Source organism: Leiobunum rupestre, chromosome 8 (genome assembly GCF_980474605.1).
Source record: "Leiobunum rupestre chromosome 8, qqLeiRupe1.1.hap1, whole genome shotgun sequence".
In the NCBI taxonomy this organism is placed as follows: domain Eukaryota; kingdom Metazoa; phylum Arthropoda; class Arachnida; order Opiliones; family Sclerosomatidae; genus Leiobunum; species Leiobunum rupestre.
The window spans coordinates 20,216,960-20,237,296 of NC_143391.1; the positions used below are offsets into that span (position 1 = coordinate 20,216,960).

The window sequence follows — 20,337 nt, forward strand, 5'->3', positions numbered from 1 at the left end:
GAACAGTTCCCAATCCCCCTCGTGTTGGATCAGATACCAATCCCCCTCGTGTTGGAACAGTAAGCTAATTCCCCTCGTGTTGGAACAGTTCCCAATCCCCCTCGTGTTGGAACAGATACGAATCCCCCTCGTGTTGGAACAGATACGAATCCCTCACGAGTTGGAACAGATACGAATCCCTCACGTGTTGGAACAGATACCAATCCCTCACGTGTTGGAACAGATACCAATCCCCCTCGTGTTGGAACAGATACCAATCCCCCTCGTGTTGGAACAGATACCAATCCTCCTCGTGTTGGAACAGATACGAATCCCCCTCGTGTTGGAACAGATACCAATCCCCCTCGTGTTGGAACAGATACCAATCCCCCTCGTGTTGGAACAGATACGAATCCCCCTCGTGTTGGAACAGATACCAATCCCCCTCGTGTTGGAACAGATACGAATCCCCCTCGTGTTGGAACAGATACGAATCCCCCTCGTGTTGGAACAGATACGAATCCCCCTCGTGTTGGAACAGATACGAATCCCTCACGAGTTGGAACAGATACGAATCCCTCACGTGTTGGAACAGATACCAATCCCCCTCGTGTTGGAACAGATACCAATCCCCCTCGTGTTGGAACAGATACCAATCCTCCTCGTGTTGGAACAGATACGAATCCCCCTCGTGTTGGAACAGATACCAATCCCCCTCGTGTTGGAACAGATACCAATCCCCCTCGTGTTGGAACAGATACGAATCCCCCTCGTGTTGGAACAGATACCAATCCCCCTCGTGTTGGAACAGATACCAATCCCCCTCGTGTTGGAACAGATACGAATCCCCCTCGTGTTGGAACAGATACCAATCCCCCTCGTGTTGGAACAGATACGAATCCCCCTCGTGTTGGAACAGATACGAATCCCCCTCGTGTTGGAACAGATACCAATCCCTCACGTGTTGGAACAGATACCAATCCCTCACGTGTTGGAACAGATACCAATCCCCCTCGTGTTGGAACAGATACCAATCCCCCTCGTGTTGGATCAGATACCAATCCACCTCGTGTTGGAACAGTAAGCTAATTCCCCTCGTGTTGGAACAGTAAGCTAATACCCCTCGTGTTGGAACAGATACGAATCCCCCTCGTGTTGGAACAGTTCCCAATCCCCCTCGTTTTGTAACAGTAAGCTAATTCCCCCTAAAAGCAATCAAATCAGTTCCCTAAAACTTAAATCTTCTAAAGGGTTGTCTATATTGACTTCGATTGTAGTGGTAATTAAATTACATTTCTAACAAGCATCTGAATAATTCGCTTATAATATCTAAAACTTCGTCAAGTATAAATCAACCTAGACAAATTTATACCGTAAAAGACAATTGGCCGGGATTCCTTTGTGCCCGGGGAATTTACCCACCGGAAAAAAAGCGACTCAAATTGATATTTATGGATCAAAACGTATCTCCATTGCCGTTCCTTTTCTCCAAATAACAAGAAGAGAAATCATAAAATCGAACAAAAAATAGAGCTTTGCATTTATACATGAGGGTTCTTTTATTTCAAGCGGTGGTGTCGTAGAGGCGGAGGAGAAAACTTCCGTGTCATTCTTCGTAAAACGTTAAATGTCGCCAAAGGAGGGTGGGCTTGGAAAACGGGGAAAACCAAGAGAGAGAGAGATAAAGAGAAAATTGCGTATCTCTTTTGAATCCGCGCAGTTTCTCTGGAAGAGAAGACAAAATCGACGTATACCCTCTCGGATAAATATTGTCGAAACTTCTTAATTCCAGCTCGCTTCGATGGTTTTTTCAAAGCAACAGCCGTTTTCTATTTTTCTCCTCCGTCTCTCTCTTCGTTCCTTCCGTCTTTCTTCGGGGGCCAGACGTTTATCGCGACTAAATAACGTCTTCTCAGCGCTTTCCACGAAACTAGACCACCCGCCCCGCTACTCGTACGTTATTTAGTAGCGCCATTGGTGAAGTGGCTTCGTTTCTCTTCTTTTTGGTGACTCTCTCTCTAAGACCGACGCCCAAACGACCGATTGCTTCATGAAATACGCATTAGAAATAAATATATAAAAGAATTACATATAGCTCTCCCTTTTGTGTGCTTTTCCGCTGGCGTTTTTATGATCTCTCTCTCTCTCTCCCCCCCTCTCTCTCCCTCTCTCTCTCTCCGTATAATACTTTCTCTTATTCTTTGTTTATTTATTCTTTCTGTTTTCTGATATTTCTTTCTTCGCGCGTATAGCTCCTCCGGCGGCACCGACAATCCTGGGGATGCGGGACGCCACTCGTCCTTTGCGAGAAGGAGAGCTCTACCGTTTCGTCTGCGTCGCCCTGGGCGGTCACCCCAGAGCCTCCCTGCGATGGTTTAAGAGGGACCGAGAGGTGAGCTATAAATAAGTCTCTTTTCCTCTCAACTAGATGGCTCGCCTTTCCCTCTTCTTTACTGCGACCAATTCCTCCTTCGTCTCCTCTTCTCCGTCAGACTCTCCCGTCGCCAATGATAACGGATACCTTTCGCCAAGAACAAAAAACCTTATTGATTTTAGCCGAGCCTCTACCGCGGAAGAAAAAAAACAATTTGCAGACGATTCTTCCATTGATACGATTTATTCATATCTGATTTCTACCTCTCAGACTTCGTATTTTATGGCAACGGAAGTGGAGGACAAACGCCGCGTAATGTTTCGTCGGAGTGTCTTACCAAACAAACCAAATCCCCCTTCGCAATTTTCATTAATTAGATTATTTCATTTTTTTAAATGAATTTATTTACACTTTTATGGCTTATTCATCTTTCTTTTACTGTTAATATTATTATCTTGAAAAACATATATTCTAATTTTTCAAAATGTACTTTGGAAGAGAAATTAGCTTGGGGTGAAATATATTGATTTTTTAAAACTACTTTATCCAGAAAATATGGTTCATAAATAATATCCTTAGGTCGTGTGGTATTAACATTTACATCGTTGGGTGGAGTAAAAAATCGCTTAATATTTTGTTGGAAGTTTTAAACTATTGACAGTAAGGGTTAAACTGTGTTTCATTTTTATGCCCTGGATGGATACTGATTATATATTATGAATATATTCCCTACAACTGTGAAAATTACACTTTTAAAAGTATCTAAGTAAGAAATAAGGTTTCAATATTGTTCCACCTCCGCTTAACAGCGACAAATGGAGTACCAGTAAGCATTAGAACGTCATCAAACGCGAGAACACACTGTGTTGTCTTAACACCCTCGAGGAAAGAGACTCAAATAGTCGTCTGTTTTCCCAATAGAACACTACAGACACGTAACCCTAACCCTTACTTACACCCATCTTCGTTGAGAGAGAGCCGTAAGAAAACGCGACCTTTAGCTAAAGTGTAAGTCAACGGATTATCGTTGAGTAAATGGCTCGAAACCTTGTCTCCATTGTCAGACATATTGGAAAATTATCCCTTCTTGAAAATAAGAGTTTAGCCACTGCGTAGGTCAAAGGGTAATTGTACAGTCTAGCTACCATTTGAGGCTTAGTTTTTGTTGTAGGTAGAATGAACTCGGTATATAACGTAAGACGAAGTCGTCCATAGAGATCGAAAACCTTTTGCACAGCAGCGGCGTGGAGTTATCCCCACGAGGGTTTTCAAACTTTTATATGATAGCGGCGAGACAGGAGAGAAGCTCTAGCTAAAGAAAGGTTTTTCTCGGAAGAGTTCACTCTTTCTTTTCTCTCTGAGGACGACACCGGCAGCCATCCTATAACACCCTAAACGCTCTTGTCCAGTTACTATTTGCCACCGAGGAAGCTCTTAAAAACTCTCGCCAGAAAAGAATAAAAAAAAGCTAAGAAAAAAGGGAAGAGGAGGTGAGCGGACAGAAAAGGGGAGGTTGCAGGGGGGACCTTCGGCAATAAAACACCAGTTCCAATAGGCCAGTGTTCCTGTCGTTCGATTTTTCAATCGCAATCGGCGCTTTGCGTCCGCGGTTTTTCAATTTCGAAAGCCTAAAAAATCGTTCTTATCAGCCTCTATGAATCATTTTCCCTCGTGGAAGAAGTCGCCTCTACTAAGACCACCGCGTTGCCAGTTAGGCCTCGGACTCTCCTTTATATCCCCAGAAGGATTCGCACTTTTATACCTCCTTCGAGTACACCTCATTCTCTCCGAGGCAGTACCTCCCGTTTTCCTCGTTGGCCTAGAACCTCTCTAAAATAAAGAAACCTCGAGTGTTACTTTTGATTTTATTTCCTATCTCGTGATTTAGTAAAAGTTGGCGATAACGTTTTCCTAGGAAGCATAGACAGTTTATTGTCTTCGATTTGATAAATATACAAATGAACAATCGCCTCATTTAACCTCGAGGAACATTTTTTTTAATAACATTTCGTGATACGAAGTTGTCTTAGAAAAATAAGACATTTCGGGCGTTCATGAATTGAGGACAATTAATCATAACCCTCCCTTAAATACGTTTCGAGTGGCCTTTTTCTTTTCCCCAACAAAATAGAATAAGTCTTCTAGATGGCGCTCTGTATCGGTTGAAAATTTTTCCGTTTTATGTTTTAACGGTTTTTTAATGACCTTTTTGGGGATTTTTTTTTATCTCTTGGATGGTGGATAAGAACGGCGCGCATGATGGTATCGTTTTTCGATTAACGCCTTCTTCATCCATATATTTCTCTCTCTATCTTTCGTTTCTCCGCAGATTCGAACTTTGACAACCACCTCGGGTAGCGGGGTGTCCAGCGAACTGGTCATCCGGGCCGAAGCTGATGACCACAATGCCCTCTACAGATGCGAAGCCGAGAACGTCGCCACCCCCAGGCCCTTCGCCGTTCTTATGAAGTTGACCGTTCTGTGTAAGACGTTTCTTTTATTTCCCTTAGATTCCCATTGGCCGTTCGTTCGGCCATATCTCGTTGATAGTCTTTCGCTATTCGCGCGGACATAGATTTCTATGACGCGCTGGCCTCTCCTAAATATGACAGTGCTACTTTTGGCATTAAGCTTGGTTTCCACTAGATCGCGTAACAACGCGTCACTCAATTTTGGGATGTACAAAGGTTTTTACGCGCGTTAAAAAATTTACATTATGACGTGCCCTAGTGGAAACCAAGCATAAAGAGCTTCGTACAGTTGACCAGCAATCTTTATTTGATTCCGCGTGCCTCGTGAAATTCTGTGCAACTCGGTTTTTGTACACATTTCCTCTAAATAAAGTTTCTTTTACATTCGCGCGAATGAAAAGAAACGGGTCAAACGTACTCTTAAAATGTAATCGCCGCTTATTTTAGTTTTTAAATACGTGACCAGCCCTTGTTTTATTTCGAAACACGTATCTAGAAAAGAGAGTATAATTAAATGAAAATTATCCAAAGAGGTTCTTGAACATCCCCAAAAAAAACCGTTTATTGACTTTAAGTCGTTCTGAGAATAACGGAATGAGTGGCGAAAATTGTTCACGTTTTCCACGGTTGTATCCCGAAACACTTAAGCGCGAGCGGGGGTCTCTTTTAGATGGTAATTAACGCGTTGAAATCCGTTTTAATGGCTAATAAATACCATCGATCGCGATCTGTTGGCCCATTAAGCTTTCGAGTAGCTGCGCTTAATGTCCGACTCGAATATAAATTCGTCTCTAAAGCGACCTCTCTGCGTATCAATTTCGCTCTCCTTCACGCGTTTTTTTCCCTTCCAACATATCCGCGAGTTGTAAAACCAATTTGGCGCGTAGGCCCAAACGCGAAAGTACGCCCTCGATTTCATTTTTATAAACAGTGTCTCTTTTTTTTCCTCCCGCGTCTTTACACGGCCGCAGACGGACCGGATCACGTAATTATGGAAGCGGATCCTCAACCCGCTCGATCCGGGACCACGGTAAGTAAGGGGAAATCACGAGCTGAAAAGATAGGGAGCCGTCAAAGTGACACCGCGGGAAAGTAAGTCATTAGGACCATTAAGTTCCCCAGCGACATTTCGCGTCCTTCGATCCAGCCCGCAACGTCAACCGGCCTCTCCTCCTACCGGAACCTTCTCGGACCGTTTAATAGTAGCTATCATTATTAACTCTGTGGAAATGTAGAAGCGAGAGCCTCCGTACCCTGGGCGAACCCGCCACCGTACCTTCGGCGAAGAAAGTCCGGCCAGGGTTGGGTCCTCCTACTACCAGGGACCATTTGTAAAAGGTAATGGCGCGAAGCTGCCAAAAGTTTATTTCCAAACGAGGAAAGTGACGCGAACGGCATTAACTCGCCACCGTCCGGGCCACCCCCACCGCCACGTTAAGCGATCCAGCCTTTTAAACATTTCCGAGCCCTCCGCTTATTAACAATTACCGAGACACTCGCTCTGCCGCCGGGCTTACTGATTCCTTTTAAAACCGCGCCCTAGATACGACTCGTTAAGACGTACGTTTACTGTAGTATTTTTAATTCCCGCGGAACTTCTCGAATCGCCGCAAAGATACTCAGGGTGGCTTTTTCAATTAAGACACCAGCCTGTAAATTAATACGCTCCTGGAACTCGGTACAAAAGGCTGTTTATTAAGCCATTTCAAAACTATGGATTTTGTAGGTTGTTTCCTTTCGGTTTCCTCATATTTTTTAGCAGTTTCTCGGAGAATGTTGGATAGTTAATGTTCCTTCCCTCCTACCACTATTATAAACATTAGACCGATACATATTTTACAAGAGAGAACATCCTTTCACAGAGGGAACGCCGTTAGAGGTCGATTGATGTCTTACCAGATGGCGCCAGCAGACTGAAACGTTTAATTTTTAAATTATAGAAGAACCGTGTAAAATATTGTTTAATTCGTGTATTTTTTGGCCGTATTTTTCATGATTTCATCTTTGTTTTTAGTTTTTACATAGAACATTGCTTAAAATAATATTAGAAGTAGTTTCTGGTGATAAATCGGGAAGTATTGCCATCTATGATAATTAAGAACGTTCAAATTGAACCTTTAATAACTTCAGGTTCCCCTCCCCCCCCCTAAACCGGTATAGCAACTATTTCGGTCCTGGTTTCTTCGCTGTTAATGGTTTTTATAAAACTTAAGTTTGTACACTTTGTTGACTTTTAAAGCTATAGTCTCATTTCATAGTTAGTAAACAAATCCCATAAGTAAGGTCTTACAATGATAGTCATCTTAATTCACAAATCTTGTTAATGAGAAAAATGCTGTGTTGAATGGTGTGATAATTAAAATCACGCTCCAATATAATGTTCAGCTATTAAACAACAAATTAAAGATTATTATTTGCGCAAATAGCCATAAATAAATTAGTGATTCAGCAACATAATAAAGAGGTCTAAAATTCAAAATCTTATAAATTGATATTGTTTCTTTTCCTTCATTACATGAAATTATCACTGCCTATTACCCTAAAAAGAGAGACTTTTTGATTTCGGTTTTACCCGGTTTTGGGCCAAAACTGAAATATGACCTCCATTTTTTATGTATCCCATTAAAAAGCAATTTTATCGGAGTTTTTGCCAACCCTGAAATACGACCTCCTCTAGGGTTAATGTGTCCCCAAAACAAATTTCATCTGGATTTTTGCCAATACTGAAATACGACTTCTATTTTTAATGTGTCCCGGTAAAAAAAAACAATTTCATCCGGGTTTGACCAACCCTGAAATACGACCTCTATTGTTAATGTGTCCGAAAAACAAATTTCATCCGGGCTTTTGCCAACACTTCGAGTTTCGGTTAACACTGAAATACCATCTCTAATTTTAATGTGTCGCGGTAAAATCCAATTTCATTCGGTTTAATGCCAAAACTGAAATGTGGCCTCTATTTCTCTTCTTTGACCAATTGTTTTTAGAACTTCAAAATGGGGAAAAAGGAAAAGCCAAGTTCTTGTTTTAATTGCGTAAAATGCTTTTCTTAAAAGGAAAAGGTCTTCGTTGAATTAAAAAATATATATATATTTAGTCATTCTTTGGCATTTCGAAAGTATTTTGGAACTTCGTCGAACATTCGGTGTCCAAAAAGAAAGCCTAGCTTTTGGGATAAATCAATGGCCTCTTAAAATGGGAAATATCTTCTTAGCCTCTTTTCTCATTTCGGTTCCGCAGCCTTTCCAAATTTCGTTTCATTTCCGTAAGAGTGGCGTGAAGAAAAAATATTCGACAACCACCCGTACTCTTTTGCACCTTATCAAGTCCTTAGAAAAACTCCACTTCAATACGAGAAAAGGGGATGTGTAGCGATCTGCTTGAGAGCCAGAAGCCTTTCCAATGTACTCGTTCAAATTCTTTCGAGTTTTCTTAACGAAGTATTCATCGTTGGAATTGGATATAAATTTATATATATATATATATATATCAAAAACCCTCTTAAAAAATTTTCTATTCAATCGTTGATGATGAAATAATATTAGAGCTTTCCAATAGACCATTTTTTGTAACGAAGCGTTTACCCACTTCCGGCAGAAGACCTCCTAAAAAAACGACCTCCTAAAAATCGACCTACATGTAGGTGGTTTATTTTCGCTCGTTCCGGGATTTCGGAGTAGGGTAAGAAGAGTAAGGCTATGACATCATTTTACTCCGACTCTGTGATGGCGAATAGTTTGAGTCGGAGTATAAGCGTTTTTCCAAATGGCTGCAGACGATAAAATCCGATTAACTCCTTTACACCTCCTTTTCAGAAGGATTAAAAAAAATACTATGGAACATCGACTAGATTGTGGGGCGGAGTAATTCTCATCCCCGGAACAGGCGAATAAAACGTTTTAGGGTAAAAAGAGTACACTTTTAGTCCGAGAACAGGCGAAAAGAAACCGCCTACTGTCTACTTTGATGCAGCGTTCAACTATAGTCAAAAACCATAGCACTCATAACGTAGCTGAGGACTTTTGAACTGCCAAGCAGTGTTCCGAAGTGGTAAACGGCGTGTGTTAAATAATATGACAAATAGTGGCAAATAATGTTTTAAAATTTCAGATTTGGGATTATTTTAGTCAAATAACAAATATATATTCCTCAAGCTTTTGGGGAAGAATGAACAATCGGCAAGTGGTAACACTGATAAATCACGTTAACTCCAGAAGTGAAAATAAAGCTGGATGGTCCGATGACCCCGATTAAGTTTAGGCAACTAAATACGGTTACTAACATTATTTTTATATTATATTTGGTAAGACATTTTGAAGAAAAAATCATTTAATGGAAATTAGTTATTTTGGCCTATTTATATAATTTTAGTGCAATAATTTATTATTTGCCACTTTTTGCCACTGTCATAAATATGTACAGTCCCGATCAAACGTTTCTAACAAATAGTGGCAAATAATGTTTTAAAATTTCAGATTTGGGATTATTTTAGTCAAATAACAAATATATATTCCTCAAGCTTTTGGGGAAGAATGAACAATCGGCAAGTGGTAACACTGATAAATCACGTTAACTCCAGAAGTGAAAATAAAGCTGGATGGTCCGATGACCCCGATTAAGTTTAGGCAACTAAATACGGTTACTAACATTATTTTTATATTATATTTGGTAAGACATTTTGAAGAAAAAATCATTTAATGGAAATTAGTTATTTTGGCCTATTTATATAATTTTAGTGCAATAATTTATTATTTGCCACTTTTTGCCACTGTCATAAATATGTACAGTCCCGATCAAACGTTTCTGGCCGTTTTCTCTTGACAGCGATTTTATTTCTATTTTAGGTAGAGAGCCGAATGAGGGCTTCTATGAAAGAATACCCTCACGAAAATAATATGCAGTGAAAATTAGTGCCCTACCACAAATCGGGCACGAGCCAAGCCGGAAATAGCCAAACCCCTCCAAAATGACGTCATGAAAAATAAATATAATTTGTCGTGTTTAGCTTATTCGAAGCGTCATAATATTCGGAAACCAAAATTAACACTTATGTCATTTTTAATTTAAAAATTAAATTAGGGTTAATTTTCATGTTTTCCGTCATCACTATTTCTTCAATAACTTTACAACCACATATCCGATTTGAGAAATTAAACCAGATTCGGTTTCCGAATATTATGACGCGTCGAATAAGCCTAAACGCGACAAATTATACTTATTTTTCATAACGTCATTTTGGAGGGGTTTGGCTATTTCCGGCTAGGCTCGTGCCCTAATAGGGCACTAATTTTCACTGCATATTATTTTCGTGGTTTATTCTTTCATAGAAGCCCTCATTCGGCTCTCTACCTAAAATAGAAACAAAATGGCTGCCAAGAGAAAACCGCCAGAAACTTTTGATCGGGACTGTACCACCATGGAATCTATAACACTAAATAAATGAATTGTTTGAACTGAGTAACAAAATTAAAACTCTTTCAAAAGAAAAAATAACGTTCGGTAAAGTAATAATGATTTATTGAATCGAAACATAAAATTAACTATTATAAACATTCGCTTCGTTACTTAATGTAGTTATTTTAGACATTTTTAGATTTAAACTCGTTTGAGTGTAGTGACGAATTTCCACTTCTGGACTGACTTCTTCGACAGACTACCATTAATCAATATCGTTCAGTGTCCTACTAATATTTATCATGTTACTCATGCTATTGCGTAAGATTCCAACCAGGAAATTGCTAAAAAGTAAAAAAAAAACCTAAAGGAAAATATTTTTAAAGAAATAACCTCGTGAAAAAAGTCTAATATTTATTCTTTGTTTTATGCGAATTTTCAAATGAAAAAACGTAGAAAAAAAAGTTCCTCTTCCCCAATTCCGGAAATTGAAAATTAGATTGAAATCATTATCCCCGGGGTGTTCCTCTACAGCACGGCCACGAACCCCCCGTTATTTTTAATCCAGAAAATATAGTTCAAAAAATTGAAATCAAATATAAATTTTCCAATCTCTTCTCCGGTCCAAAGCTTAAAATTTAAAAGGAATTCAATTTAGATGTTACCAGCGCGCGTGTCGATGGAATACAAATATCCAAAACGTCGCGAGATTGGATAAGAAAGGGAGATAGATATAGAAGGCTATTTGGAAACTAATTTCGTACTGATGGAGGAGAATTTTTGGAAATATTAAATTATATTTTCCATCGTACTCTTGATTTAATACGGGCGTTTAATAATAATAATGTCCGTTTAAAAACAGTGACATTTTTTCCTAAAATATAATTTAGGAAAAGCGTACACCTATTCCTATTAGATAAGCAAATTTTAAACTGCGAGGAGCGAATTTTTATTGAAGCTATATAGTTTTTGTTTCCGTATCAAAAGTGGGCCAGTTTGTATTATGGATTGCAGATGGCGCTTAAAACGGGCTCGTTCCGCGGAAGGAAGGTTGCTACCACTTTTAAGGACCGTAATAAAAAAAATTCGCCCAACTAATAATTTTTTTCCCTTTTGCTAATGCGTGGCTGCGATGGTAGCGAATCAGTCGCGTTTCACGCGCGGATTTTACCTGATTGCGGCCTTCGAGCTTTACTTTATTAAACTGATTAATCTTGTACTAAGTAAAGTAGGCCATTTAATTGTTACGACTCTTAAAGTCGTAAAATTCCCTGTGAATAGACTCATTATTTCTTCTTAATGACGGCCTTCCGCTTTTTTTAATTGGGTGCCATATCATTAATTATTATTTTCTAGGAAGAGAGTTGACCTTTCTTATTTCGTCAGGTGGTGGTGACGTGCAAAGCCAGTCCCAGTAACCCGGACCCCAAATTCTCTTGGTTCAGAAACAGAGTAGAGTCGTTAACGGGTCAAAGGTCAGTGGCCGGCGGCAGTCGAATTCATTTGAGGGTCACTTCCAAAGAGGACGGAGCGGTCATTTCGTGTTTGGCTTCCAACGAACCCCTGGGGAAATCGGCCAGGGGAAACTTCACCTTGCGCGTGCTTTGTGAGTATTCTTCTTTCATATTTCCGAAACTGACCCCTCGAACTGACCATTACTCCATTACTGTATATGAATTTGTATTTATAGCGTAATATTAATTGCCCTAGAGTTCGGCGTTCGATTAACTTTTATTCATGGATAAAATAAGTTCGGCGATATTTAAATAACCAATATTTGAATAATAATTGTAAAATGTTTAAATAATCGAAAGTGGATAAGCCTATTATTTAAACAAAACAAACAATTATTTAAATATATACCACTTTAATTCAAATAAATGCTTGGTTGCGTAAAAAACATAATTAAATAAGTTAAAATTATATTCTTTTTACCAACTTTTGTGAAATAAATCGGAAATTTTGTGGATAATGAATAAACAATTCCGAGCACTAAATTGCCCGAGCACGGGTAAGCCTATTTTGGACCTGATGCAAAATTGAACCGGTAGTGTAGAAATTATTGAACGTATTAGAATATAAATAGTCTTAAGGCAGCGGTACGCAATTATACTGTTGGCTTTAAAACGGAACCTAACAAAAAAAAAGAAAAGGAAAAGTGTTGCTCGCTTTTTGTAAGATTTAGTAAGGCACAAACATTTTAAATGAGGCTCAAATCCGAACGAAAATCTCGAATCGAAATCCTTAAACAATTTTCAATTCCTTTTTCCCCCAACCCCAGCCTTTCCCCACCGCGAATCTAGGATCCCGTGAGACTGAATTGATCGGGGAAAAAGGATAAAAAAGGAAAATAAAGAAAAAACGACGGGTAGAAAGGAGGGTGAATAAAAACATTAGGGGAATGTTTTTAATAAAGCTTCTACCATCGTTTTCGCAGGTAGGGTACCGCTCTTCGCTTTCGGAGTTGATTTTTTTGGTCGATACACCTGTACCGAAAAAATATAGCTTATTTCTCCCGTCTCTCCGGGCTATTTTGGTCCCGGCAATAAAAGATGGAAGTCTTCCTTTTGCACCCACAGCTAGAGAGAGAAAAAAACGAATAATAGAAAACCGTAATATTTTCGAAGGACGCGAAAAAAATCGATTAGAGAAAATGGTCTTTTGAGCCCCTTTTTATCTTTTCTACTTGAATTTGGAATTAAGGTAATCCTCTAGGTTAATAAATCTTGGATGGGCGAAAGGTCTGACGCGCCTTTTCTTATAGAGCCGCGCTCTTTTTCTTGGCGAGTTCGGGGGAGGGATAAAGTTTTATCTTCGCTAGAACGTGCGATAGGCCTTCGCCGTCAGGGTTGCATTAGTCCGGGAATAATGGCGATAATGCGAAAGTCAGGGCTTCTTTAAGGCCCAACAGACTTAATATTCATCCCTCCTTTATAGCAACTACGCGCTAAGCTATACTCGCCCCGATTTCTACAGGTTCGATTAAAGAATCAAATCTTTCACCCCCGAACTAGCCACTTTGAAATATGGCAGTTTTTTAACGCGCCAGTACCCCGTCCCTCCTCCCTTTAATCCACGAACTTCACCTTTTTTATACGTTTGAATGACTCGTGATTAGAAATATATTATATTCAATAAATTTCCCTCGATCGTTGTATGGCGCGATGTAAAATTTCGCCCCTCGTGTATATTTTTTTTTTGCCTTTTAATTCAAAGTAAAGCCGAGGTTTTTTCTAGGAAGTAATTCATATATCAGTGACATTTTCTCGCTATAATCCCGAGTTGCACGATTTTCCCGCAGCACGCATCTCTGGGAGATTTTTTTTTCTATCTTAATGGTCTTTGCTTCGCGAACATGGAACTGGGATTAGTCAATTATTCATGTCCTATGAAAGAGAAAGATTTTTGGTTTATTAAAAAAAGTTGTTCGGAAAGTTTTTCGGGGAAACGGCTTTTAGCGATTCTTAAATCTAAATGTTATCATTGTTGTTGCTTAAATATTAATATAATAACGAGTTCCGAATGCGTTCATTATCCATTATTCAAAACCCTACACGTAAACGTTAGGCTAACGCGCGGGGTTTTGAATAATGGATTTTTTCTTAAATCTCGGGTTCGACGCTCAACCGCGTCGATGGCTGCGAAGGAACAGATATCTCTTAATTGAAACCATAAGGGGTCCAATGACCCGCGGAGGAAAGGGCTAATAATCACCGAGAGAGGGAGCGGCGGTAAATTCTTCTCTTCCTTTCTCTTACGGCTCTTTCCGGACGCCAGACACGCTCTGTCCTCGCAAAAAAGGAATAAGAAAACTATAGTGTTGGCCCGGCGCTCCTTCTCGCTATAACGGTAATAACAGTAATGGTGGAAACGGTTGGTTGCTGGAATCAGGGTCACATCCGGCAATCGAGCAATATCCGCGCGCGCGTCTCTCATTTCCTCTTTCTTATTCTCTCCCTCCGTATCGCAGACAAGCCGGACTTTTCGAGTCACGTGACCAGGGTGGACGTTGTGGAGCGCGATACGACGCTGGTCAACGTGTCGGCCATGGCTAACCCAGTCGAAGTGACCTACCGATGGACGAGAAGGGGGACCCTGGTGCCCACGGCCAGGGATCGCAAAAGGCTCTCGCCTCCGGAAACCGCCTCCAGCGGCTCCGTCGAAGCGGAGGGCCCCGTTCTGTACGTCACGGGGGCCAGTAGGGCGGACGCCGGCAGTTATCTGCTGGAAGCGGAAAACAGCCAAGGATCCGCCAACGCCACCGTCTTTCTCAACGTTCTCTGTAAGTCATTTATTTCCTTTCTTTCTTCATATCCTCGAATCGAGTTGACCGTTTCGCCCGCGGAATGACGCTTCGTAAGCTCACTGACCTTCTTCGACGAGTCCAATATACCGTCGCTATCCGGTTGTTTCTGATTAACTGGATGCTCCGTAATTTTTAAAGCGGGCCGTTCCTTAAATGAAATACTAAAGCCCGTAATTATACCGGCTCTAGCGTAGCGTTAATAGCGTCTTTTGATTCAACGTGTCTCTGGAGCTGGGATGTCTAGACCTCGATAAGTCCCCAATTTGGCGGATTTACTTCGGTAAACATCTATTTGTAGACTCGTCTTCGATAAAACGTACGAATCATTGGAACATTTTAAACCAATCGATAAATCGCGATATGTATTATCGGATAACTCGTCGAAGGGGGAAGAAAAGCGGGGGATGAAACTATCGTAGTTACGGCCGTATTGAGGTAATTTTATAGTTGTTAGTGTCCCAATCGCCATTGTCGGTCGTATAATCGGGAATATAGTGTTATAATAGTGGCCTTCTATCGCCTTCTCAAGTTTCTCGCGTATACGTTTCTCTTTGTATAACTCGATTGTCCTTAGCTAACGCTTACCAACCTTTATAAAGATTACCTTTCGAAAGGGCCTAGAAACGCGTATGGTAATCCTAAGTGTTTCCATCCCCCCTCCCGTTCTTAGACGGAGTGGTCTCGAGAACGGGGGAGCGCGCCTTCGAAGGGATTAATAATTTAAATCGGTGACTCCGAAGTGTTCCAATTATCCAAAATCTTCCCCCCCGCTTAACAGTAGAGGGCCGGCTGACGCGTCTCCCGTTTCTCGAGGACGCGTTGGTCCTCGAATAAGCCGGCGACTCCGCCGTTGCCGGGCTCTCTACCTTTTAGCCGTCATTAGCTCGGGATTAAGCGTCGCGATTTACACGAAATTCCCATTAGTAGGCCGCTCGCCTAATTCTATGGGTCGGCCTGATTAGACCAATAATTGTTTCCCCACGAAGACGTCGCGCGTTGAGAGAGAGACAAACAACGCGCTTGAACCTTCCCTATAAACGGATAGAATATCCATACTCGCCATTGTCCGAAGACCAAGAGAAGAGGTCCGAGACAAAGCCGCCATTGAACTAATTTCGCGTTTCGGTACAATTCTCGCGAGACAAGAACCAGTCTTCCAAGCTCGTATCGCGTGCCACGCTCCGTCTTCCTTTTGAATAAGTGGCTTGTCCGGCCTTTCGGCTCTAGCCCCCTCTCACGCCCCCCCCACAGCGCGTCGTCTTATCGTCCATTTTTGTCGAACATCACGCCATTATTTCATTACCGCCGGAATACTGATTCGACGCGGGGCACTCGCTCTCTTTGATAGTGGCGTGCTCCAACGGCCATCCGAGCAATTCTCCCCTTCTCTCTCAATCTGACACAGCGTCTTTTTATAGATTGTCTCACCCTCATACTCATCCTTAATCCCGAGCTTATAGGCGAAAGGGGGATACGATTATGATTAAATCTCAAAACGTGGCTGTCCGTCGCTGTTATATATGTATTTCTTATTCGCGATGATTAAGGTGGGCTCGTTTCTCTTCCGATCGCGTCGAAGAAAATTGGACTGGATGAGCTACGCTCGTTTTCAATTCCTTTGAAAATATTAAGACCGGGTTTTCTTCTCATTCTTGCGCGTAGCGTGAGCGCGTTAATCCGAGCGTGTTTGAATATATATACTTAGACTTTCAAAGCGAAGAATCTTTTACGGATCGTACCCCGTCCTAGGCCTCGGGATTCGAGCGGGTCTATGCCCGATACGAAACGACCCTGGGCAAACTTCCGCCGTATTCGCGTGACGCGAACAATAAGTTGGCCAACATTATCCCGGCAGAGTCGGCGGAAGGAGGGCGTACCTCTCGGGACGATAGATTGACAAAAGAGGAGAAAGCGAATGAGCGCCGTTGTGTTTGGAGATGAATAAATTACCTCCGAGCGGGATTTTTTCTTTATCTCGTGCTTGAGATTTTGATTATTTTTCCCGTCCCTCTCCGCACGTACGGCCAGACGGAAAAGCCCCCCGTTTAACTCGACACTGTAGCTCGGAATCATTCATCAGCTCGTAATAAAACGTAAAGCGCTCGCTTTCTCCGCCCTCCCTTCCTCCGCCGGCTCATTCCCTCCGAGGCCCGGCGTCTCCCCCGGAGAAAGGCTTCCCTGGAGTGTCCGTAAATACGGTGATTTTCGAGGCTCGTTTATTATTTCGTCCCTGAACTCTGGGGGCCTCGCTTCCAAAGGCGGGAAAGTGGCCGATTAGTCCTTTATACGTCGGATGACGCGTTCGTTGGCGGGGTGTGTATTCCGAAACGTCCCGGAATATACTTTATGAGGAAACTGCTCTTTAACGCGGCTGAAATTGTCCCTTCTAGTCCCGTCATATATCAGAGGACTGCGCCGAGAATAAAAGTTTTTGACTCTTTTTAAGAGGCGCGTCTCCTCCCGGCGCGGGCGTTATTCTCTTCCTCTTCCGACGTCGCTCTCGGAATCTGTTTTACGATATAGTTTAGTTAATGGGCGGACGTTGCCAATGGATATTCTCTTCCTTCCAGATCGTGCGCGCTGACTAACGCTTCAAAGGCGCACTCATTCTATGACAGCTTTTATTTTTCTAATGGTCCGTTTTCCGCTTCTTTTTTCGACTCTAATCTTAGTTTCTCACGTTGGAAGGGGTCAGTTCTACGTTATTTTTTTAACTCAAAACATCGTTGAATATTATATCTAAAGTAAACTACGCGATTGTCAATACGCATTAAGGATAAATATATCTTAAAAAGTAGTTGGAGGTTAGTTTGCGATTAACGCCAAATTATAGTAGATCCCAAATAGACCAAAACGCCTGTTGAAGCGTTCCAACCGCAACATTCCGGTGTTCAGGGAAAAGCCAACTTTCTTAGCCCTTTTTATTATATATTTCAATATTGATAGCTCTTTAATAATGCCAATATTTATAAATATTACAAGACATTATACAACAAAAATCGTCTTTGTTTCTTGCGAAGATGTCTTACTTATAATAAACTTGATCGATTCGGGCTTCGTTACTGTCATCTTTATAGAAATCTTGATCAAGAAAAGACGGTGTCAGAAGTTTGGGTTTTGCTCGAATTGGCACCTATTCAGTGAGTTACCTTAGCTTCCCTTAGCGAGAAAAATAAATGGTGAAGAGAAAGGAGACGTGAGGCGGGGAAGGGGGGGTGCGTGAAAGGGAAAAAACAGAGTTGACTAATTATTTCTCGGGCGAAGGCGAGCGATGGGCCCAACACGGAATATCGTCATCCGTCATTTTGAATAACGAGCTGGCTAAACGCATTTTCTACCAAGGAAATGACGTGCCCCCTCGGGTCCCCCGCTAGACGGCCAAATTAAATAAAAAATAATGAAAAATAAAAAGGACCACCCCTAGTTTGCGTCGAGGCCGCCATAATGGCAATGGACGTTGCGCCAGTTAGATGTCCGCCCTTCTTTCAAATTATGATTGAACGAAATTAGTATTTACCGAAACTGACGTAACGCGTTCGATTCCACTCCCCCTTACCCCCCCCCCTCCTTCGGCGCAACGCGAATTTGATCCCCGGGGGTACCGCCCCTCTTTGTTATAAATTGTTGAGATTTTGTAACACCGTGGAGTCGCTTTTGTATCCTTCCTGTCCGGGGATTTCTACTCGTAGCGAAAGACAAAATTTTAATTAAACGAAATGCGTAGTCGGTATATTGGTTTCTATCGGAGTGTATGTCCGACCAAAATTATTTCGTAATTATTTCGGCGTTCGCGTTCTCGCGGCGGGGGTATATCGCGTCCAATTACCGCCGCTCGAGCGTCTTGATTTTAATAGCGGCCCTACTTATTCGTTTAATGTTTGCGAAAGGAAGAGAGAGTCTCGCTTCGCGTCCAATCTTGTTTCCTCAAATCGTTCGGCTATCTCACTCTAATTAAATTCCAGACGCGGCGACTATAACGAACCTGACTCGTTTGCTGGAAGTTCACGAGGGCGAAGAAGCGCGCCTGGAGTGCTTCTTCGACGCCAACCCTACCTCAGCGACCGGCGTCCGATGGCGGCGGAAAGGAGCGGCCGATCAAAGGCTGCCCACGGACAGTTCTCCCGGAAGTGGACGCTCCGAACTCATTCTGCGTCAGGTCACTCGAAAGGACGCCGGCGTCTACGAATGCGTCGCCTTCAACGGAATTGGACGCCCCGACGTCGCCGAGTGTCAACTGGTAGTTACGTGTAAGTTACTCCTCGCCAAATTCTTGCTCGGATATATATACGCTAATACCAACTTCTTTCATTCTGGAGCTCCACTTTGGCCGGTACCGAATGCTTCCAAACCCGCTCTACGGGGTAGATAAGCGGATATTTTAAAAATATTCCTTTTACAGGGACGCTATAGTATATTTGTAGCTGGGGCATTATCACGACCTGGTTTATCGTTAAATGCAATTTTCAACTTACGCAATACGCAGCGGAATTACTTATTGGAATTTAAACCGAGCTTCCAAAAATGACCGCGAAATTACCGTATTCTTGAAAACTGAAAATAAATGGTTCTTTTAGAAACAAGACTGCCACGTCGCTTCTAAACTTTCCCCTTATTTCTACAAATCCCAAATTCGAAACTCTAGAAACTGGTGGGGTGGCGGAGTGGTTAGCACTTTCGTCTAGCAGCAAGAGGAGTCGGGTTCGATCCCAGCTTGTAGCACTGGGTGAAATCTCGGATTAACTCAGGACTTCTACATTGAGTTTGCAAGTTATCTCCCCACTGGTTTAAGGGGTTTCCTTTCCATGGAAACTTGCGGAGGTTAACGGTAATAGTTAGTGTTGGCTCGCGTGGCGTGAAGGGCTTGCCACCACCCTCCTACGGATTGTAACCCGGTCAACTGAATTAATGGCTTTAATAGTCGCTCGATGACTTAGGCCTAACGTGGGGCTATATATCCTTCGTCCAACCGACCGAGTTATAAATTGAATATATCAAAGCTGTCTGCTCGTTCAAAATTCTCTTCACAACAGCCTAAAGTTACAACCGAAAAACATTGAAATTCAAAAGTCGTCTGCTATTTCTTCACATATTTAGTTCACGGATATTAAGGCAGATGGCGCTATATTTCCTAAGCTCGAAGCCTATACGGAGCGGATTACTGGGGTTAAAATGATTACCATGGAGCAGATACGAAGTTACCTCGTGAGAGTGGGTCACTCGGAAGCTATAGCGAAAGAGAGAAGGTGGAAATAAAATCGAGGCAGTACTGGCTTTGGCTATATAGGCTTACCAGGCGCAAACCTTCCTAATTGTGTCGTAAATCCCTGACGAAACTCCTTTTATTCGTCTCGGGGCCCGGCGAAAATTAACGCCCTTATCCATTTTAAAGTTTCCTTCAGTCTCATTCTCTCTCTAGGCTAAAACGGTAAACCTATAGTAGTTTCTATTTGAGCGGTCTAGTAGCCGGCTTTCTCTTTTCCTAGTGGCTTCGTATATACTTCCCAAAGAGAGTACGACCGGACTTAGATTGAGTCAACGGGCCGTATTAACGTCATTACTTAAGGGCCTCTGAAAAGTTGATGAATAAGCCTTTTAAAGTCATCCGCTTCTTCGGGGGGAACTAGAGCCATTTACTGGGTGATCCACCGTTCCTTTCCTTCCTCCTCCTCCTTACGCGGCCAAAATATTTCGCAAATTTCCGCTTGGACGGGATAACAGACTCGTTTTAAATCATATACGGGGTGCCTAGGCCTAGAGCCATCCGAGGTACCCCAACTCGTGTTACCAGAAATATTTCATAATACAGACGCTTT

At 42.0% G+C, this 20,337-nt stretch overlaps 1 protein-coding gene across 5 annotated transcripts in view; it reads left to right on the top strand.

Moving 5' to 3' along the window:
• The window catches only part of LOC149932683 (nephrin-like), a 113,327-nt gene that overhangs the window by 78,500 nt on the left and 14,490 nt on the right, over positions 1–20,337 (top strand). For all 5 annotated transcript variants that reach the window (XM_090156442.1, XM_090156443.1, XM_090156444.1 and 2 more), the window contains 6 exons: positions 2,232–2,371; positions 4,683–4,836; positions 5,796–5,854; positions 11,605–11,824; positions 14,189–14,500; positions 18,487–18,771. In XM_090156442.1, coding sequence (XP_090012568.1) covers positions 2,232–2,371; positions 4,683–4,836; positions 5,796–5,854; positions 11,605–11,824; positions 14,189–14,500; positions 18,487–18,771 — 1,170 coding nt within the window. The remainder of the gene's footprint in view (positions 1–2,231; positions 2,372–4,682; positions 4,837–5,795; positions 5,855–11,604; positions 11,825–14,188; positions 14,501–18,486; positions 18,772–20,337) is intronic.